The following is a 16,877-nucleotide window of genomic DNA, read 5'->3' as shown; positions in this document are numbered from 1 at the left end:
TCAATTCAGAATTAAACAAAGAACATCCTTATAGAGCCCTATTGTCACTGATAGTTATTATATTTTTTAGTTTAAAAAAAAACTTTTTTGAACATTGTTCTTAATAATGTTCAAATTTGACAGAACTCAGATGCGTCCAAGTATAGAAAAATTATATTTACTTGAACATACTTGTTTATGTTACTACTTGAATACTTTAGCATGCTGCAAAGACAGTACCTGTGAACTCTGAAAACTGTTGATTCTAATAAAAAACTAAAACAAACTTAAGTCTGTTTTTTAATAATTTACTTTTTCAAGAGACAGATAATACTGCAATTTTTGTACCTGACAATTTGCAGCGTAAAAAATAAAGGAGAAAACCAAGGTTTTCTTTAATGTGTGTATTCCTGCCTGAACACACCCATACATTTTTTTACACTACTTCTGCACTGACATTCTTAATGCCATCCATAACTCAAAGTTCAGGCTATATTATACTTACGCATTACAGCTCTCCTTACTACTCTCATTTTGCTTGCACAAATCAGCAATTGCATCATTGCTGTTATTTATATTTTCCTGCAACCTAGCGATTTCATTCTTTTTTTCTGTGATTTTTGCAGTATATACTGAAATAAAAAATAAAATTAAAAAAAGTAAGCATATGCATTTTCAACATACCCATGACATAAAAACTCTACATTCAGAATGATTCAAAATTTCTTCCAAAATACTTGGAAAGTGCTAGATGAGTGGACAGCCTGCAATTAAGCAAAGCAAGAACAAAGTGAGTCAAAAACTTAGGGAGTTTCAGTGGTGTGGCGAGTACCTTAATTATCATCTAATATTTGAGGCTGACTTTGGAAGAAAAAAATTATTTGCGCTGGTTGTGCATCCCAGTCTATATAAAACTGCAGTTACTATTAGTGGTCGAAATCAAACAACTCTCAAGAGTCAGAGCTGACCCTCTCTTTTTTTTGCAGTCCACAGCATCTGCAGACACTAGAAGTAGTATACAGGGAAACCAGTGTAAGCCACATTGCCCTTGGTAATGCTTGCAGCTGGGGAGCCTGACTGGAGCACAAAAGTTGCTTGAGATAAAAGGTCTCTTCCAAACATTTGTTTTCTTTTACAGAGGTCCAGAAACACAAATGTTTTGAATGGGAAAGCTGACTACAAGAAGGGAGAAATAAAAACATCACTAACAGCATACAAGCAAATTATTACTAGAAATGGAAACAGAGAAATTAAGATAATTTACTCAAGGTGGGAATATGTAATGTATGACAAATTTATAGAGGAGATGGAGTTTAATTATGAAAAACATGCATTATAACAACCAATCCTCAAGCGCTATGATATTTGCAGAGATTCTTAAGGCAGATTCTCAATTCTGCCTTTTCTAACACCAGACAGCTGACAACATTTTCTGAATGAGTGGATAGTAGAGAATCCATATTGCTGAACATGATCAGTATTCTCTTTCACAAGTAAAAGCTGTGAGAGCTATCGAGCATGCTAACGTTCCAATGCAATTAGCACAAGTAGGTACACTTTTTTTTCTCTGTGCTGTTTATTTCTTATTTTTTCATACAAGGTTTCAAATTTATTAGTGCCAAGTCAGCCCTTGCCATCACTGCTGCCCTAATGCCCTATGTGCCAAAGTTGGTGGCCCTGAAGAGAAGACAATCACAGACATCCTGCCCTTCTCAACTAGTTAACCAGGAAGGACATCACAGTTATGCGAGAAGTGTCTTGAGCTGTTTGAATTACTGCTGTAGAACGTCAGGTCATCCTGAAGTTTGGGTCTGGTTTTGTGGTACTTGCTATATATTCACTGTCAACGCCAGCTGCATTTATAGCAGAAAAAACACTTCTCAGGGAGAAACATTAGTCAGAGAAAAGCAAAAAATTCTCAATATATTCTAATATCTTGTGTTATCCTGAATATCTTCAATATCTTAATATTTTAAGTGAGTAACTTGCCCTTACTTAGCATGAAATGTAACTATTGGATAAATGACATACGCGTGATTTCTGTAAAAAAAAGCAGGTGTATTTGCAAGTATCCTGCAGATGACATTTTGCAATTTACCAAGATACAAGATAACCACATTAGCAAAATACCTATGACATAAGCAAAGCTCTACACTTCACATTTCATTTAGTATTTTCTATAGACGAGCACTTCTGTGACAAGAGTCAGTTGTTCTCAGCCTTTGCTTTCGCAAGACCCCTGTGGATGAGAGCCATCTCGCCCAACTTTACAATGGACATTTTTAAAATCTTACTTTATCTAATCTACTTTAAACTCTTTCTTCAGCATGAGACAAATTGCACCCTAAAAGTGCCTACTTCTCTCCACCGGTTATAAAGGGACTCTAACAAAAAACCCTGAGGAATCTCACACTAGAAGTCCAAGGCCGAATGCTATAACTGTTCCTCTGCCAATTAATACTCACACACAGACAAAATTAAATCATTGGAACTATTTCTGAGTGAGTTTTTGAAGGATTTAACCCAATCTTTTACAAGTGTGAGTGCTGGTTATGAGTTCACACATATTTAGAGGTATCTCAACTGAACATGCAAATAGCCATGCCATGTTACTACACAGCCTTTGGATTTTCTCTAAAAGTATGGTCATTTACCATAAGCTTGCATAGATGCTAAGAAGCAGCTCAATTCTAAGGTTCAATTATGTGACTAAAGAGTAAAAATAGAATTCTAGGTGTACCAAATTTAGTGTTACAGATATTTTAATGTTTACAGTGCTTCAATTTAATACTGATACTCAATTAATAAGTTCTTGCTTTGACGTATCAGTCAAGATTATTAGAAATGTTGCCTTCAAGAGGAACACCAGTCAGACCAGAACTCTCTTTTGTTCTTTTTCCTGAGGGTCATGAGCTTCAGTTTCTACCTATGAAGTACCAGCAAAGAGCACAGATGTCTTCAGATTGACGAAAGAATAGTTTCTCTACCACAACCATTCTCATGAGTGAGTGATACCACACAGCAGCATGGTGACAGAAAATCAGTCCAGACCTAAGTCTGTAATATCATGCTGACTGTTAGTCCTGGGGAAAAAGAATGTGACGTGGAGCAAGACTTTCTCATTGGGTTTACTGTTTTGAATTTCAAGTAAAATTACCAGCTGCTTGATTGCAGAAAAGAAGAACCAGGCTTGAGTGGGTAGCAGCAACTGAGAGAACTTTCATTATTATAAGAAAACAGAGAGAAGAAGCAGTGAGGCAGAGGTCCAAATCTGGAAAGAACAAAAAACATGAAGAAAGAAAGGGAGGCAAACGGCAGATGTATTGAGCAAGCACAGCTGAATCAAAGAACTGCCAGTGACTGTGAGGAGCTACAGAGTAAGAGCAGGAAATGGCGCAGCACGAAACTGGCTGTCCATGAGACAGCTGAACAGCATTAGCTGAAAGTCACAAGCAAAAGCAAAGTCTGCTAGGGAGAATGAGCAAGTATTGATGGCAAAAGATGAGGTAGGGTGAGAGCAGGACACGGAACAGCTTTCATTATTAGGCTCACTTCCGCCCCTGAAACACAGAACACGTACCAGGACTAATGAAACAAAAGCAGTGTGTTCAATGTCTAGTAAAATTATACTCACGGTTTATCTGTTGATTCACATGTTCCTTAGCAGAAGTAGTTTGTTCTAGCTGGAAAACTAAGAAGAAAATAAACATTTTTCATAAATATTTACATATATATATATGAGTTGAACTGTCAAACAAATGTATGTTGTGCAGCATTAACTGCACAAACACCGATTGACAAAGATTTTAACAAAATACCTAAATAGCAATTTTACTATTAAATAGCTCTTAGTGCCCCTCTCCATAACCTCACAGCTAACAATGCATTATGTAGGCAAATATCAAAACCTATATATTAGAAATTTATTTGAAGTTAATATAACTGTTTAAAGCAGAACACATTACTATATGTATTGCAATAGTAATTATTGATTTAAAAATATCTTACATAATGACCTACCAAACTCGATCAGAAGCTTGTCTAAGTTGTTCAGAAGCCTGTCACTCATTGCGTAAACTACAAAAGCAAAATGCAAATTGGGGATTTACACAGTCAAAAGCTTTACTGATACAATAACCAAGTAAAAATTGCAAGACACTACCATGCATTTTAAGACAAAAGGGAGGAAAAACGTTTTAACTGCTTTTGAACTAGTATCTAAACCACTTTAGAGGAACCAAATTTCTCACTGACAGTGGTAAAGGATTCATTGAAAGTCTAAATCACAGTTAGGAAAAAAGGAGGTACATCACTTATGTAAAGAATTGTTCCTGGAGCAGTTCTATCTTTGAGAGGCTTAATGTTCTCAGAAGGCATGAAGAATACAAGAAAAGATGCTGGTGTACAAAATCTGTAGCCTCTACTCCAGCTGGTTTACTAAGCCTATCGACTGCAATGCTGGTAAAGAAAAAGCTACTTACCCATTGTGTACACTCCTCCCAGAGTAATTGAAAAGAACGTTTAAATCAGAAACCGTAAGCATAAGTGTGATTAAAGACAGAACACACATGTGTGGAAAGCAGATTATTACAAATCCATTATTCTGTTTGCATAGTGGTGTTATGTGCAAGAATTCAGTTATGGTTTTTTTAAACAGTTTGGGAGTCATATAGTCTTCTAAAAAGGATGCAATCACCATTTTATCAGAACGTACCGAATACAGCTAGTTAGCTTAGATATACTTAACGTTAAGCAAGGTTAACTGATATTGAACTGCCCCACAACGACTTCCCTGTACCCTTAGAACTGTGTTAAAAGTAAAGCCACAACAAATTGGTGATGGGATCCTAATCCGGGATAAAGTAGAATAGAAAACAACTGCAGAACTTAACTAAAGTGGCATTAAGGCTCCATACTGCAGCACTGAGACTGTGGAAACAGGAGGGGGTGGGGGAGCATTTAAAATGCTGGATGTTTGACAGAAATGAATTTGCCTAATAGTTAAGTGAGGATCAGAACACCTAATCCAAGTGACTGGATTAGTACAGGCTGTGATAAAAACACTGAGAAAGAGAGAACAGTTTTACCAAATGTGTTTAAAAGCTCAGAACCCAAGCTCCTAGTGCCTGGAAACACTTAGGAGAGCAAACAAAACCATTTTCTGAAAATACTAAGAAAAATACTATGAAATACTACTTCAAGCCACAGGTCAATGCAGAATATTTTTGCTTTTACACCATGTGAAAGAAAATCCTCAACAATTCCTTTGGATGCAAAAATTTGTTTGGAGCATATATTAAAAATCTGTTTTCTAGAAAGACTTTAACGGTGTTTGTGTTTCCCTGACAGTTCCCATAAAAACTGCAAAACATTGGGGCGCACACAGAAGGTACAGAGATGAATGAAAAATAAAAAGCACAAACATTACTTTAAAACAGCAAAGAATTTCTACTCATTTGTTTATAAATCACAAGACAAAGTTCACCGACAAAGCAGACTCTACAGCTGCATATTATTAAGATACATGCTATTCTATTATCTAGTCACTAAGGCAGTTATGACTATTTTTATCTTTTGAATGCTTTTGTAGAAGGAAGAAACAGAACTAAAGTGACTGCTTAGTTTCTTTTCTGTAATTTTACAATACAACCTATGTAAAGGGTAAAGTTGCAGAAAATGACTGCTTCTGAAAGCATGTATATGTAAAATACCTGTTACCCTGAATATTGTTAAAATAAAGTAACATAACTGCAAATTACAAATGCTGGTCTGTGTTGTGAATTAAGAGGATACATGTGTAAAAAAGGGAGGTTCAATTGCACTCGTAACCCATAGGATGTTTGTAGATTTTAAAAACAGTAGTTAACAGCAGCCTGAAACCAAAGATATCTGAATTTTGGACAATTGATGACTTACAGGATAGGACTGTAGTAAAGGCTGATTCTTGATCCTACTGGAGAAAAGTAGCATCGAACCATTAGCCAACTCTGGATGACAAATTCAGATGTATTCTCATATATGGCTGTTATTTTTGTTAAAGATAAATACGTAATAAACAGCAATGGGTAAAACAGCTTCAAACTGCATATATTATTTCTAATGGTGCTATACAGAACGCTGCCAGAAGAAAAAAATTACGCATCTTGCATTTTTGTACTGCATTAATGTAATTATATGGAATTAAATTGTGGCAATAAAGTTTCACATATTACAAGATTGTATTGAGCGCAGAAACCACAAACAATCTACCTGATGGAAGCTCTAGCCATTATCAAAACACTAACATTAATGCCACTTCTCATTGCAGAGTTACAGCAGTAGCTTCATACCCCATCTGACAACGGCCATTTCTAGGTTCTTCATTAAAAGCTGAAAAATACCTATAATCTGTGAGGTAAATGTCTTCCTTAAAATCAAACACTCAATTCTACCCATTGTCAGCTGTGCAACAATATTAATTTCTGTTGGCTTTATATAAATATTTTTAATTCCAGCAGGGCTCTTATGAGAGCAAGCTCTATTTCTCCTGTGCTATTCATTACCATTTAAGACTATTAAGTGACTGGTTATTTGATTCTTCTTGTAATTTAGTAGCGTTCACATCTTTAGACTAACTTCTTGGATCTGTTTAAAAAAAACATGCTTCCCATCGTGCTGTTTATCTTCCTCTGCCCCTCTTCTGCCACACCGTTTTAGGAACTCTGGGAGGAGATCTGAGCACTGCATTCAAGGTGAAGACGTGCCATCTTCTTCAAAACCAGCTGTTTTCACTGTTTCTAACATCAAAGCCCTTTTCTGACTGCTGGCAATTCTAGTTATTACATCTGAGTTAACATAATTGTAGGGCTCTTCATTTATGAAGTTCCTGTTACTAACACTGATGTTTTAAAGCGCACTGCGACCGTACATTATGTACCATGCCTTCATTACTAGCTACCGATGTGTCTGTCAAGTCCTCAGAAAGTCAAACATCTCCTAGATTGCCATATTTTACTTAGTCGGACACACACCAAACAAACGGATAATGCTGTAGATTATTCCCTAAACTCCTGGAATTTAAAAATTAAGCCCATTGTTGCCAAAATGGTAAGGGAAAAAAAAAAACCATCCTGTGGGATACCAGAGGGGCTGCGGATGAGGACCACAAAATGGCGGCAGAAGGGGAGCAGGTCCCCCGTGCGGAGGGGTGACTGGCCGGGGCGGCCCGGTGGCCTCTCTTCATTTTGGGGGGCCATCGGCCCTTGGAAAGTGACCAGGACGTGCTGGCTCCGGACCGCCTGAGGCACTGCCGGAAGGGGGGAGGGCAAGGAGAGCCATGACAGCCGCCCAGGGCCTCGCCCAGGGCCTCGCCCAGGGCCGCCGAGCGGAGGGGCCCGGAGCACAGCCACAGCGCCGCTCCGACAGCTTCGTCCCCGCTGTCCCGGAGGGTAACGTGAGCGGCCCATAGCCGCCGCCAACCTACCCCGGGAGGTAGAGGGCCCGCTCCAGCCCCCACGGGGGCCGAGCACCGCCGCGTTTCTTTCCCTCACAGCCGTGAGGTGGGAAAATGGCAAGGCGTTGCACTTGGCCCTGGGCGGGCGTGAGGAGAGACGCGGCGGGGAGCCGGCGGGAGGGTGCGGAACCAGGCTGGAGCAACGCCCCGGCGGTCGGGCTTCCCGCTGGCAGACTTGGAGCGGCTTCACCTGCCGGCAGAAGGGGCCAAGGCCATTTTGCCAGCAGGTCACAGAATCACAGAATGGTGGGGGTTGGAAGGGACCTCCTGAGATCACCTCATCCAACCCCCTGCGTGAGCAGGCACACCCAGAGCGGGGGGCACGGGACCGCCGCGTCCAGGCGGGGTGTGAATGTCTCCAGGGAAGGGACCCCACACCCTCCCTGGGCAGCCTGTGACACTGCTCTGGCACCCAAAAAAAAAAAAAAATTCCATCCGCCCCGGGGCCGGCCTGGCCGCTTGAGCGCCGTGTCCGCCGCAGGCCGCGGGATGGGGGGGGCGTCGCGTCCCGGCCGCCCCACGCCCTCGGGAGAAGCGGGTTGGAGGGAACGGCCCCCTTCCCCTGCCCTCCCGGCGGCGGGGGCTGCCGGGAGCTCTCTCCCCCTGGGCTGGGCTGCTGCGCCGAGGGCCCCTTCCCTGGCGTGTGGGGGAACGGCGAAGCACCTTGGCATCAGGCCGTAGCAGCTTTGTGGAGAGTGGTCTCACCGCCTGGAAAGGGGTGACGGCCTGGTTGCCAGCCAAAGGCTGGAGAGGGGCGAGAGGGTCTCGCTGTTGCCTGGCTAGCCTCTGGGGGGCTGTAAACAGCGACAGGGACTACTGAGGAAGGTCAACAGGCGGAGCCCGCCGCCACCGCCTCCGCTCCCTCGGGGGCACACCCGCGGGGTGCGTGTGACCCCCCTCACCCTCCCTCCCAAAAAAACCCCACAACACCCGTTTGCCTTAACATTATGAGGGAAAGATGAACGTTGCCGAGTGCTTCGGGGCCGAGGGCCGAGCCCGCGGCGGGGGCCATGGGTGAAAAGCGATGAAGATGCTCCATCTACCGGGGAGAACGCGCAGCGTGTAAATGGCTTCATCCACCCTCCGGTCGCACGCGTGTTGGCGACTCGGGGGGGGCCCGCAGGTGTAGCGATTGCATAATGCCTTCTTCCCTCCATATCTCACGTCTAAAGGTGCGGCCCGGCCCTCTGACAGTTTAAAAAACACATTAAATTGCCCCACTCGCATCCTGGAACAGTGCTTTGCACTGAAGGCGCTGGGGATCGCCACCGGCCCCGGTGCCCACGGCAGCCTCGCCGCTCATCACAAGTTGCGCTAACAAAATTGTGTGCGATTATTTCTTGATTGATGTGCAGCGTTACAAGGCAAAAATGCATAGCCGGGGTGCGGAAGAAAGTAAAACATGATGCTTCCCTGCAAACTGCGGTAGTAACAGGGTTGGGTTTTCCTCCCTATTGAGATTAACGGGGGAGAGGATGGATTTAAGACTATCAATAAATAAAGGAAAATACATTAGATGGGGGGCACGGGTTGGGGGGGAGACATCAACATGGCTAATGAAAAAAGAAACGCATGGGGAAATAGAGGCAGGACGGAAGAGACGAGCAGAAAACTGTTTCTGCCGCCCGCAGCACGGGTGTCGGTCAGATGCGGTGCTGCTTGCAGAAGAGTCAATTCAACCCACAAGAAATGCAGCTTCCAAGAGAAATAGCTGACCTACCTGGCTCCAGGTCAGAGATGAAGGAGGGGAAAGAAAAGAGAGAGAGAGAGACACAGAAGTGGAAACCGGCATGTTCCTTTGGAAGCCACACGTCTGCGGCCTCTGCTGTGTGCACCCCGCTGGCGGGGAGGCTCCCTCCTTTCCAAGCGCATCTCCGTGCTGCTCCCACCACCCACCTTCTCTCTCTGCCTGCCCCGGGGGGTGAGAGCCGCTTCCCCAGGGACGCTTTAATTCCTAGATGCCCTTAGAGCCTCCGCAATTGCCGCTTTGCAGCCCCTCGTCTCAAATCATTAAATAAAACCCAAAGAGAAATCGCTTTTTTCTTTAAGCAATTCTCTTAAAGACACCTCACCCCCCCAAACTTCTAGAAACAGGAATTTAATAGCAGACCAGTCCGGTGATGCTCGTTAACACCTCCCGGTATCCCGGTAATTTAAGCAGTGATGCCAAGGGGGGCTGAGGTTCCCACAGATCCAGGGACCCGAGCTCACCCGGAAGGCTGTCAGTCATTTCAACAGGCTTTGGATAAAGCAGCGGGGACTTCCCGGTTAATTCCCTCTCAGGACTGTCAAGAGCTGGTCCCCACTGGGGCTTTTCAGGGCCCGGAGCTCCTTTAACCCATCCATTTATTACAAGAACTCCCGACCCGAGGTTGTCGCTGTGGCACCCACCAAAAAAAAGTTTCGGCAGCTGCAGAAAGGAGGGCTTTGTGTCCCGCTGGTTCCGCCTTGTTTGTTTTGCCTTGCTTCGCAAGAGCATCCCCCTAAAAATAAAATAAAATAAAATAAAATAAAATAAAATAAAATAAAATAAAATAAAATAAAATAAAATAAAATAAAATAAAATAAAATAAAATAAAATAAAATAAAATAAAATAAAATTAAAAAAAAAAAAAAAAGCAACCCCTAAGCCGAAAACAACTACTTTCATTACCAGCCGGCAGGCAGGAAGGACTCTTTCATAGTATCATCTCTAATCAATGATGAATGAGTTGCATTCCTCTGAAAAGAGATAGGGTCACTTCAGGGCTCAGAAGGGGCTCCGAGGCCCGCTGGCAGAGCCCCAGGCCCGCCACCCGCCAGCCCGGCGCTGCCCCTCGGCGGGCCCCGCTCCCTCCCAGCCCCGCTCCCCCGCTTTTGGCGGGCTCCCCCCAGCCCTCCTTTCCTCATCAGCTGATGGAGAGGACAAAGGAACCCGAGACCTTCACCGCAGAGAGGGCAGGGCACCAGTGCTCCCAGTGCCCCCAGCAGCACCTATGATCGAGTTTGGGAAGATCTCTAGGGACACCCCCGCCAAACGCCCCCCCGGAGGAAGCCGGGAAGCGTCGTCGCCCTCCTTGAGCCTCCCCTGGCCGGCCTCCCGCAGAGGGAGAGCGCCCGGTGCCTTCCCTCGCACAGCGGGGTAGGGACACGGGGGTCCCTGCAGTGTTTTGGAGACACGGGGTGGGGGGGGGAGCGATCGCAGCTGGAGAGGGGCAGGGAGAGGGTAAAGGAGTCCCACACAAGCGCCTTTCTTCTCAGCCTGAATAACCAGCTCAGAAAGGCGATGAGCAGGTAACGCGGAGAGGCTGAAGTACTGGCTCTTAAAACTCGCAAGGTTCAGGGACCTCCTAGTTGTTATCTTGGAAAAAAAAAAAAAAAAAAAGAAGAGGAGTCATGGCAATGTCTCGGGGTAAGGGGCGGGCGATTCCCGTCCTCCTGCGGCTGCTCTGGGATAAACTCGCTCCTTGAAGTGGCCCCGGCAGTGCTGGAGCTCCCGCAGGTGCCACCTTCGGCGGTGGCCCCGGTCCTGTTTCCCAGTCCGGGGCGGTGCCAGGGAGCCGAACCGGGAGCCGGGCCGGCCTGGGCGGGACGCTGCCGACTCCCACAGGGCACCCAAAGCTGCGGAGGAGCATCCTGGCTGGGAAGCACCCCAGTTCCCGAGCAGCCTTCATCTGCAGCGAGCGACCTGCGGGCAGGGCCGGAAGGCGGCACAGTGCCGGGGCGCGGACCCGCCGTGGCACAGCACCTCCCCGGCCTCAGCCCCATACACTCAGCCCCATAAGCATTTAGACACTCCGCTGTCTCAGGGTACGAATCCTGCTTCTGCACCCTCCCCCAAACACGCGAATTGTCCCCATTCCTGCTTTCTGCTAAACAAGTGTTTTCGTGACAGCCCTTGTCCCCGTCCTGGGAGAAGAGGTAATATTTGAAGGTCTTTTTTTGCATTTCCATAGACACGAAATAGTGTTCCTTACGACTTCTGCTCTCAGGTCCCGCCTCCCACGGGAAGGGAGCCGCAAGAACGCCTTCTTTTCTCAAAGGACCACTTCCCATGGGAAAAAAGAAGGTAAAGAAAGGTTTTAAAAAGGTAAAAAAAATGAAAAAGAGAAAAAGAAAAATGAAAAAGAGAAAAAGAAAAATGAAAAAGAGAAAAAGAAAAATGAAAAAGTAAAAAGGAAAAGAAAAGAAAAGAAAAGAAAAGAAAAGAAAAGAAAAGAAAAGAAAAGAAAAGAAAAGAAAAGAAAAGAAAAGAAAAGAAAAGAAAAGAAAAGAAAAGAAAAGAAAAGAAAAGAAAAGAAAAGAAAAGAAAAGAAAAGAAAAGAAAAGAAAAGAAAAGAAAAGAAAAGAAAGAAAAGAAAAGAAAAGAAAAAAATTGGGGGGGGAACACCTGAACGGTCAAAAACTTCTAGATTTATTTGAATACTTTGAGGTTTTGTTTGATTGCTTTTGTCGGAATTTTCAATGAAAACCCTGATGGAACCCAGCGATTTTGAGCAGAGTGCAGATTTTGTGTGAACACATCTCAGTTTAGAAGGGGATTAGTTTGTGTGTGTATTTACCTGCAGGTAAAGGCAGCAGCCAAACAAATCCCGGTGGCTCGGGGACTTTAAAACCAGGCCCATATCTACACCCTAAAGAAAAATGAAGATAGATCCTTTCTGCCTGCAGCCCTGGCCTTGACCGGGGCCCTGTACAAGGAAGGTCTTTCTTAAGCAGTCTCAAAATAATTCAGTTTTTGGAGTTTTCTGTGCGTCTTTATTCTAACATCAAACATACCAGCCACTTCGTATTACAGGTAACCTAAATAATACGGCGAAGGGCAAAGATTTAATGAATACGTGGTCTGAGAGTGGAAAGTAGGCGAACATCTCTGTCGGTCCGACAGCATTTTAGGGACTCTTTGGTGCTTTCGACGGTCGTCAGTAATTTAAGTGGGGACCCAGCCTGCACTCTCTCCCTAACACTAAGCAGACTACAGCTTTAAACATAACTCTTTTTAGGAAGAAACGGAGCGATTGCTAGCTACTACTTGAACAATTATGGCACTCAAAAATAAAAAGGCAAGCACAGGAAAGACATCGAAACCCGGGTCTTTTCCCTACCGAGCATCCTCCGCCATACCGTGCTGAGCCTGGCGTCCTGTCTCCCCCAGCGCTCCCGGGCGGCTCGGTGGGAGACGGTCCCCGCCGCCCCCCGGCCCCCCCGAAACCCCGGCTCCCCGGAGGGGCTGACATTTCCAGTAACCTTTCCTATAAGCGGCGGCGGGCACTCTTCTCCGGCTGAGCATCCGTCCTGCCTCCTCCGGAGGAGCGGGGAGCCGCCCCAAGCCCTGCCCGACGCGCAGCGCTCCCCGGCTGCAGGCCGGGCCCTGCCGATATCCATCCAAGGCCAAAAACGCCCGGGTACCCTCCCGAGGGGCCGCCTGCACGCCGGCTCTCGGCCAACGCTGCGGGCTGGGTTAGCATCACTTAATGAACTCTCACATCTCCGGCAATCCTACCAAGACCTTTAACGTGGGGCTTCATTTTCCCGGGGGTATTTTTTGAATGCAATACTTAACGCCAATCAGAGGTTTTTAAAAAAAACCCACCACATATTCGCACCTCTGCTGCGTTTAGAAATTCTGTCTAGATAAATCATTCCCAGGGACTGCGATTCCGGGACCCAGGACAGCTGATAACTGCTGATATGAAGGTGTATGGACATGTTGCTTAGCATTTTTTTTTTGCTTTAAGGCCCTGGAGGGGGGGATGCCGGAGAGCACACCGTTGGGCCGATACGGATTACTGGGAGTAGTTTTGATTAATCTTTTTTAATGTGCTGGTTTGTTCTCCAGTGTGTTCATCTCTGCAGGGATAACTCTTCACTTTACCTGTAGCAAGGGTCAGAGCAGTGACTTAAATTAAGGTGGTTGTCATTGCCGGCTATTGATGTCACGAGTAGTGCCCTTATTATTGGGGGGGGGGTGTGGGGGGTGTGGGGGGGTGTGGAAGGAAGCAGGCAGAAACGAAGGGGGCACGCCCGCGCCCGAGTGCCCACCCAGGCTCGCAGGCATCTCTAATGAGACACGAGGGCTGAGCCAGGAGCCTGGGCACCCCAGGACCCTGTGCTTTCCCGGGGAGCCGCTCCAGGACACGGCACCGGGTCCCATGGGGGTGGGGGTCGATCCTGGGGGTCCCGGTTGCGCTGTGGAGGCAAAGACCTGCGCGGCGGTAAGGCTCCTCCGGAGCGACGGGGTGGGAGGGAACCTGCCGGGGTCCCGGCCACGAATAAAACGACTGTGGGAGTGGGAGAGGGACGGGGGGGTCCCCTTTGAGCTGATCTCTCTCTCAAGGCTGGTGGCACAGAGCAAGGAGCCCCCAGGCCCTTCCCCGGCCAGGGACAAGCCGGGTCTCCCCGGACCGTGCCACTTCCCAAATACAGAGCCCGGCGTTCACAGCTGGAGAGGGCGCAGGGCTGCTGGGGCTGGGCTGATTTCCCCCCTCGGGTCACCCTTTAAGTGGTTAACACAGGGTTCCTGGGTCCATTTCTCTGTTGCCCTTTCCTTTCTCTTCCTCTCCCCTCCCAGCAGAGCTGCCAGCATCTCCCCGTGCGGGCCGGTTTCTGGGGAACAAAGGCTGGGGACCTGGGGGGCAGCCCCTCGCCCCCGCGAGCTGCTCTCGCTGCCCTTAATGAGGATTCATTTCTTTAGCCTACAGTCCTGGCTTTCATTATGGAGCCTGTCTCCCTCTGTTCATGGTCATTAGGCTGCAGCCCAGTAACTCCCTCGCCAGATCATGTGCGTGCTTTTTTAAAAAAAAAAAAAAAAAAGGAAAAAAAAAAAGAAAAAGAAAGACCTGCAGTAATATTAGTAACCATCATCATCCTCATCTGGCCGGTCTCAATTAGCTGCCCATTCACACAGGCTTTCCACCCTCTCAAAGCAGTTTTTTCTCCTCCAGCCCCTGTCCCGGGATGGTCTGGGGGGACTCCAGCGGGGCGGGGCGGGCCAGCAGCAGCTCCCCGGGGACCTGCGGGGTAGCCGCCCTCGCACCCGCTCCCTGGAGAAGGTGACACCCGGACGTCTGGGGGTGTTTTACCCCTCTCCGAAAAGGTCTTTTGGGATCCTTCACTGAGCTGCTCACATCCCTGTTTTTCCCTGGCGGAGAGGTCGGGGATGGGGTGGAAGGGGACTCTCCTTCAGCAATATTTGCAGATTATATTTTCCTCTTCTCTGATTTTTTTTCTTCCTCCCTTTTTCCTCTCAGTGGATCCGCAAATCAAACCCGGGCGTGTAAAGTGAAGCCGAAGAGTCTCCCCTTTTATTTTTAAAGTTTCTGTGGAGTGCCTCTGAACTCGTGAGTTTTGTGTGTGCTTTTATGTCTCCCCAGCTCTGTCGGGTTTTATGAAAATGAGCAGTATTGAAAGCTTTTCCATCCCGCTAGCTGTGAGCCTCACATAAATGATGTAAATGGCTCGAAGGGTTTTTTTCAAGTGAACTGTGTAGATCTGTGAAAATAATATCAGGGTTTTCCGTCAGAATGAGCTTAGCACTGTACTGAGGCGTACCATAATCTGACCCGACACCTCCGACCATCTGCGCTATCTATCTGCCTTCTGATTTACCAAATCTTCACAAGCAAAAGACAAATTGTACTTGATACTAAAGAAAAGACGGCAAGCCCCCGTCCTGCTCCATTTCTGCGGAGAAATGATTGGAGAAAACGTAAATCTGTTTAATTTCGGTCTACGGGCAACTAGCAAAGGAGCTTTCTTAAAGAAGGGAAGACAGGAAAACAAAAAACAATGAGGGAGAAAAAAAACAAAGAAAAGAGAAGGGGGGAAAAGACAACAAGAAGATATCAAATTAAGAAAGCATTTCTTTGACAAGCATTGTAGGGAAACAAAAAAATGCGTTGCAAAGAGCAGAGGAGAAAACATATTGAGCTTAATTCAAAATATAATGCTGCTTTTCCGAGCATGGTCCCTAACGTTCCCGGGAAGAAATTGCCACCGAGCAGCTGTATGGATAAAAAGCGGCTTCTTGAATTTCGGTATTTCCTCCCCCCGCTTCTCTCCAGAAAACAAATCGTACCCTCACAGCTCCGAAGGCGACTTCATTCCTGCCCCGAGAGGGCGGGAGCTCGCCCCGCTCCTCCGAGGGGGCGGCCGGGCGCTCACCTCGCCCCCAGCCCCGCCGGCCCCAGGCCTGGGGCAGGGGGGGGAACCCGCCGGGAATTATTACTGCGAGGTGATCAATATTTCAAAAGATTCCTGAAATCTCCTTTAAGTCGCTGTCCTGACCTACAAATGACTTCTCACTCCCCGCGACTATTCTCGGCGTCTATTCAGGGCCATTCAGCCGAAAACAATAAGGTTTTAAATGTAAAAAAAAAAAAAATAATATATATATATATATAAAGGTTTAGTTGAACGGAGAAAGGCGCTGGGCTATTTGCAGAGGTGGGAAGTGACCTAGAAGGGGAAGGGGGAGAGTTTCTCCCTAAACCTCGGCTCTCCTTGCGGTGCCCCCGCCGCATCCATTGTCGCGGTCACTCTCCGCATCACTGTCGCTGTCACCCAGCCGGTTTTTACCCGATTTCTCAGCCCTGCCTTATCCCCCTCCCCGCCCCGGCTGCGCCCAGCTCCGTGAGTCCAGTACCGGGCCGGACCCCACGGCTTTACCGGGGCGAGGGGGGGTGGGTTAGGGGGGTCCCGGGCAGCCCATGGCGGGGGTCGCTCCCTCCAACTTTTCCAGCAGCAAAACGGCAGCGGTTCTCCCCCTGTCCCCGCCTTGCAGCCTGCCGCTCCCGGGGCCGGGGGGGGGCTGCTCTGCCCCTGCCCCCGGCCGCAGCGGAGGGATCGGCCCGGGCCGGGGAGCCCCGGGAAGCCCCGGGGAGCCGGGGCGGGGAGCCGGGGCGGGGGGAGGCGCTGCCGGCCGGCGGCGCGGGGCCTTCCGCCGTGATTGGCAGCGGCTGACAGTGAGTGGCAGCCCCGCCATGGAAACCCGGGAGCCAATCTGCCGAGCCCGGCAGCAAATCAGCCGCTCCCGCAGCAGCGCGGCGGCGGCGCGGAGCTGGGCTTGCGCCTTTTCTTTTTCCTTTTTTTTTTTTTTTATTTCTTCCTCCCCCCCTTTTTCCTCCCCCCCTTTTTTTCTTCTTCCCCCCCTTTTTTCTTTTTTTTCCCCCTTCCCTCCCTCTCCCCCACGCCCGTCCCCCCTCCCCCCCCCCGCTCCATCCTCCTCCTCCTCGCCCCTGCCCACCGCCCCCAGTCGCCGGAGCCGCCGACCGCTCCCCATCGCCTCTCCGCCCTCCGCCGTCCCTCCCGCCGCATCCCCGCCGGTACCGGAGGAGGCAGAAGCGGAGCGAGGGGCGGCCGCGGGGGCCGCTGCCCGGGGCATCGCCGGGGGTGCGCGGAGCGCGGAGCGGAGCCCGGCGCCGCCTCC

At 47.8% G+C, this 16,877-nt stretch overlaps 1 protein-coding gene across 1 annotated transcript in view; it reads right to left on the bottom strand.

The window, feature by feature from the left end:
* The window catches only part of C9H14orf39 (chromosome 9 C14orf39 homolog), a 33,647-nt gene extending 26,433 nt beyond the window's left edge, over positions 1-7,214 (bottom strand). Inside the window, exons 1-4 of the mRNA XM_009514205.2 lie at positions 7,100-7,214; positions 4,000-4,056; positions 3,614-3,670; positions 485-611 (exon numbers count right to left, since the gene is read on the bottom strand). Coding sequence (XP_009512500.2) covers positions 485-611; positions 3,614-3,670; positions 4,000-4,056; positions 7,100-7,214 — 356 coding nt within the window. The remainder of the gene's footprint in view (positions 1-484; positions 612-3,613; positions 3,671-3,999; positions 4,057-7,099) is intronic.
* Between the last annotated feature and the right edge of the window lie 9,663 nt (positions 7,215-16,877).

Source organism: Phalacrocorax carbo, chromosome 9 (assembly GCF_963921805.1).
Source record: "Phalacrocorax carbo chromosome 9, bPhaCar2.1, whole genome shotgun sequence".
In the NCBI taxonomy this organism is placed as follows: domain Eukaryota; kingdom Metazoa; phylum Chordata; class Aves; order Suliformes; family Phalacrocoracidae; genus Phalacrocorax; species Phalacrocorax carbo.
This window is presented reverse-complemented; position numbering and strand designations above follow the sequence as displayed.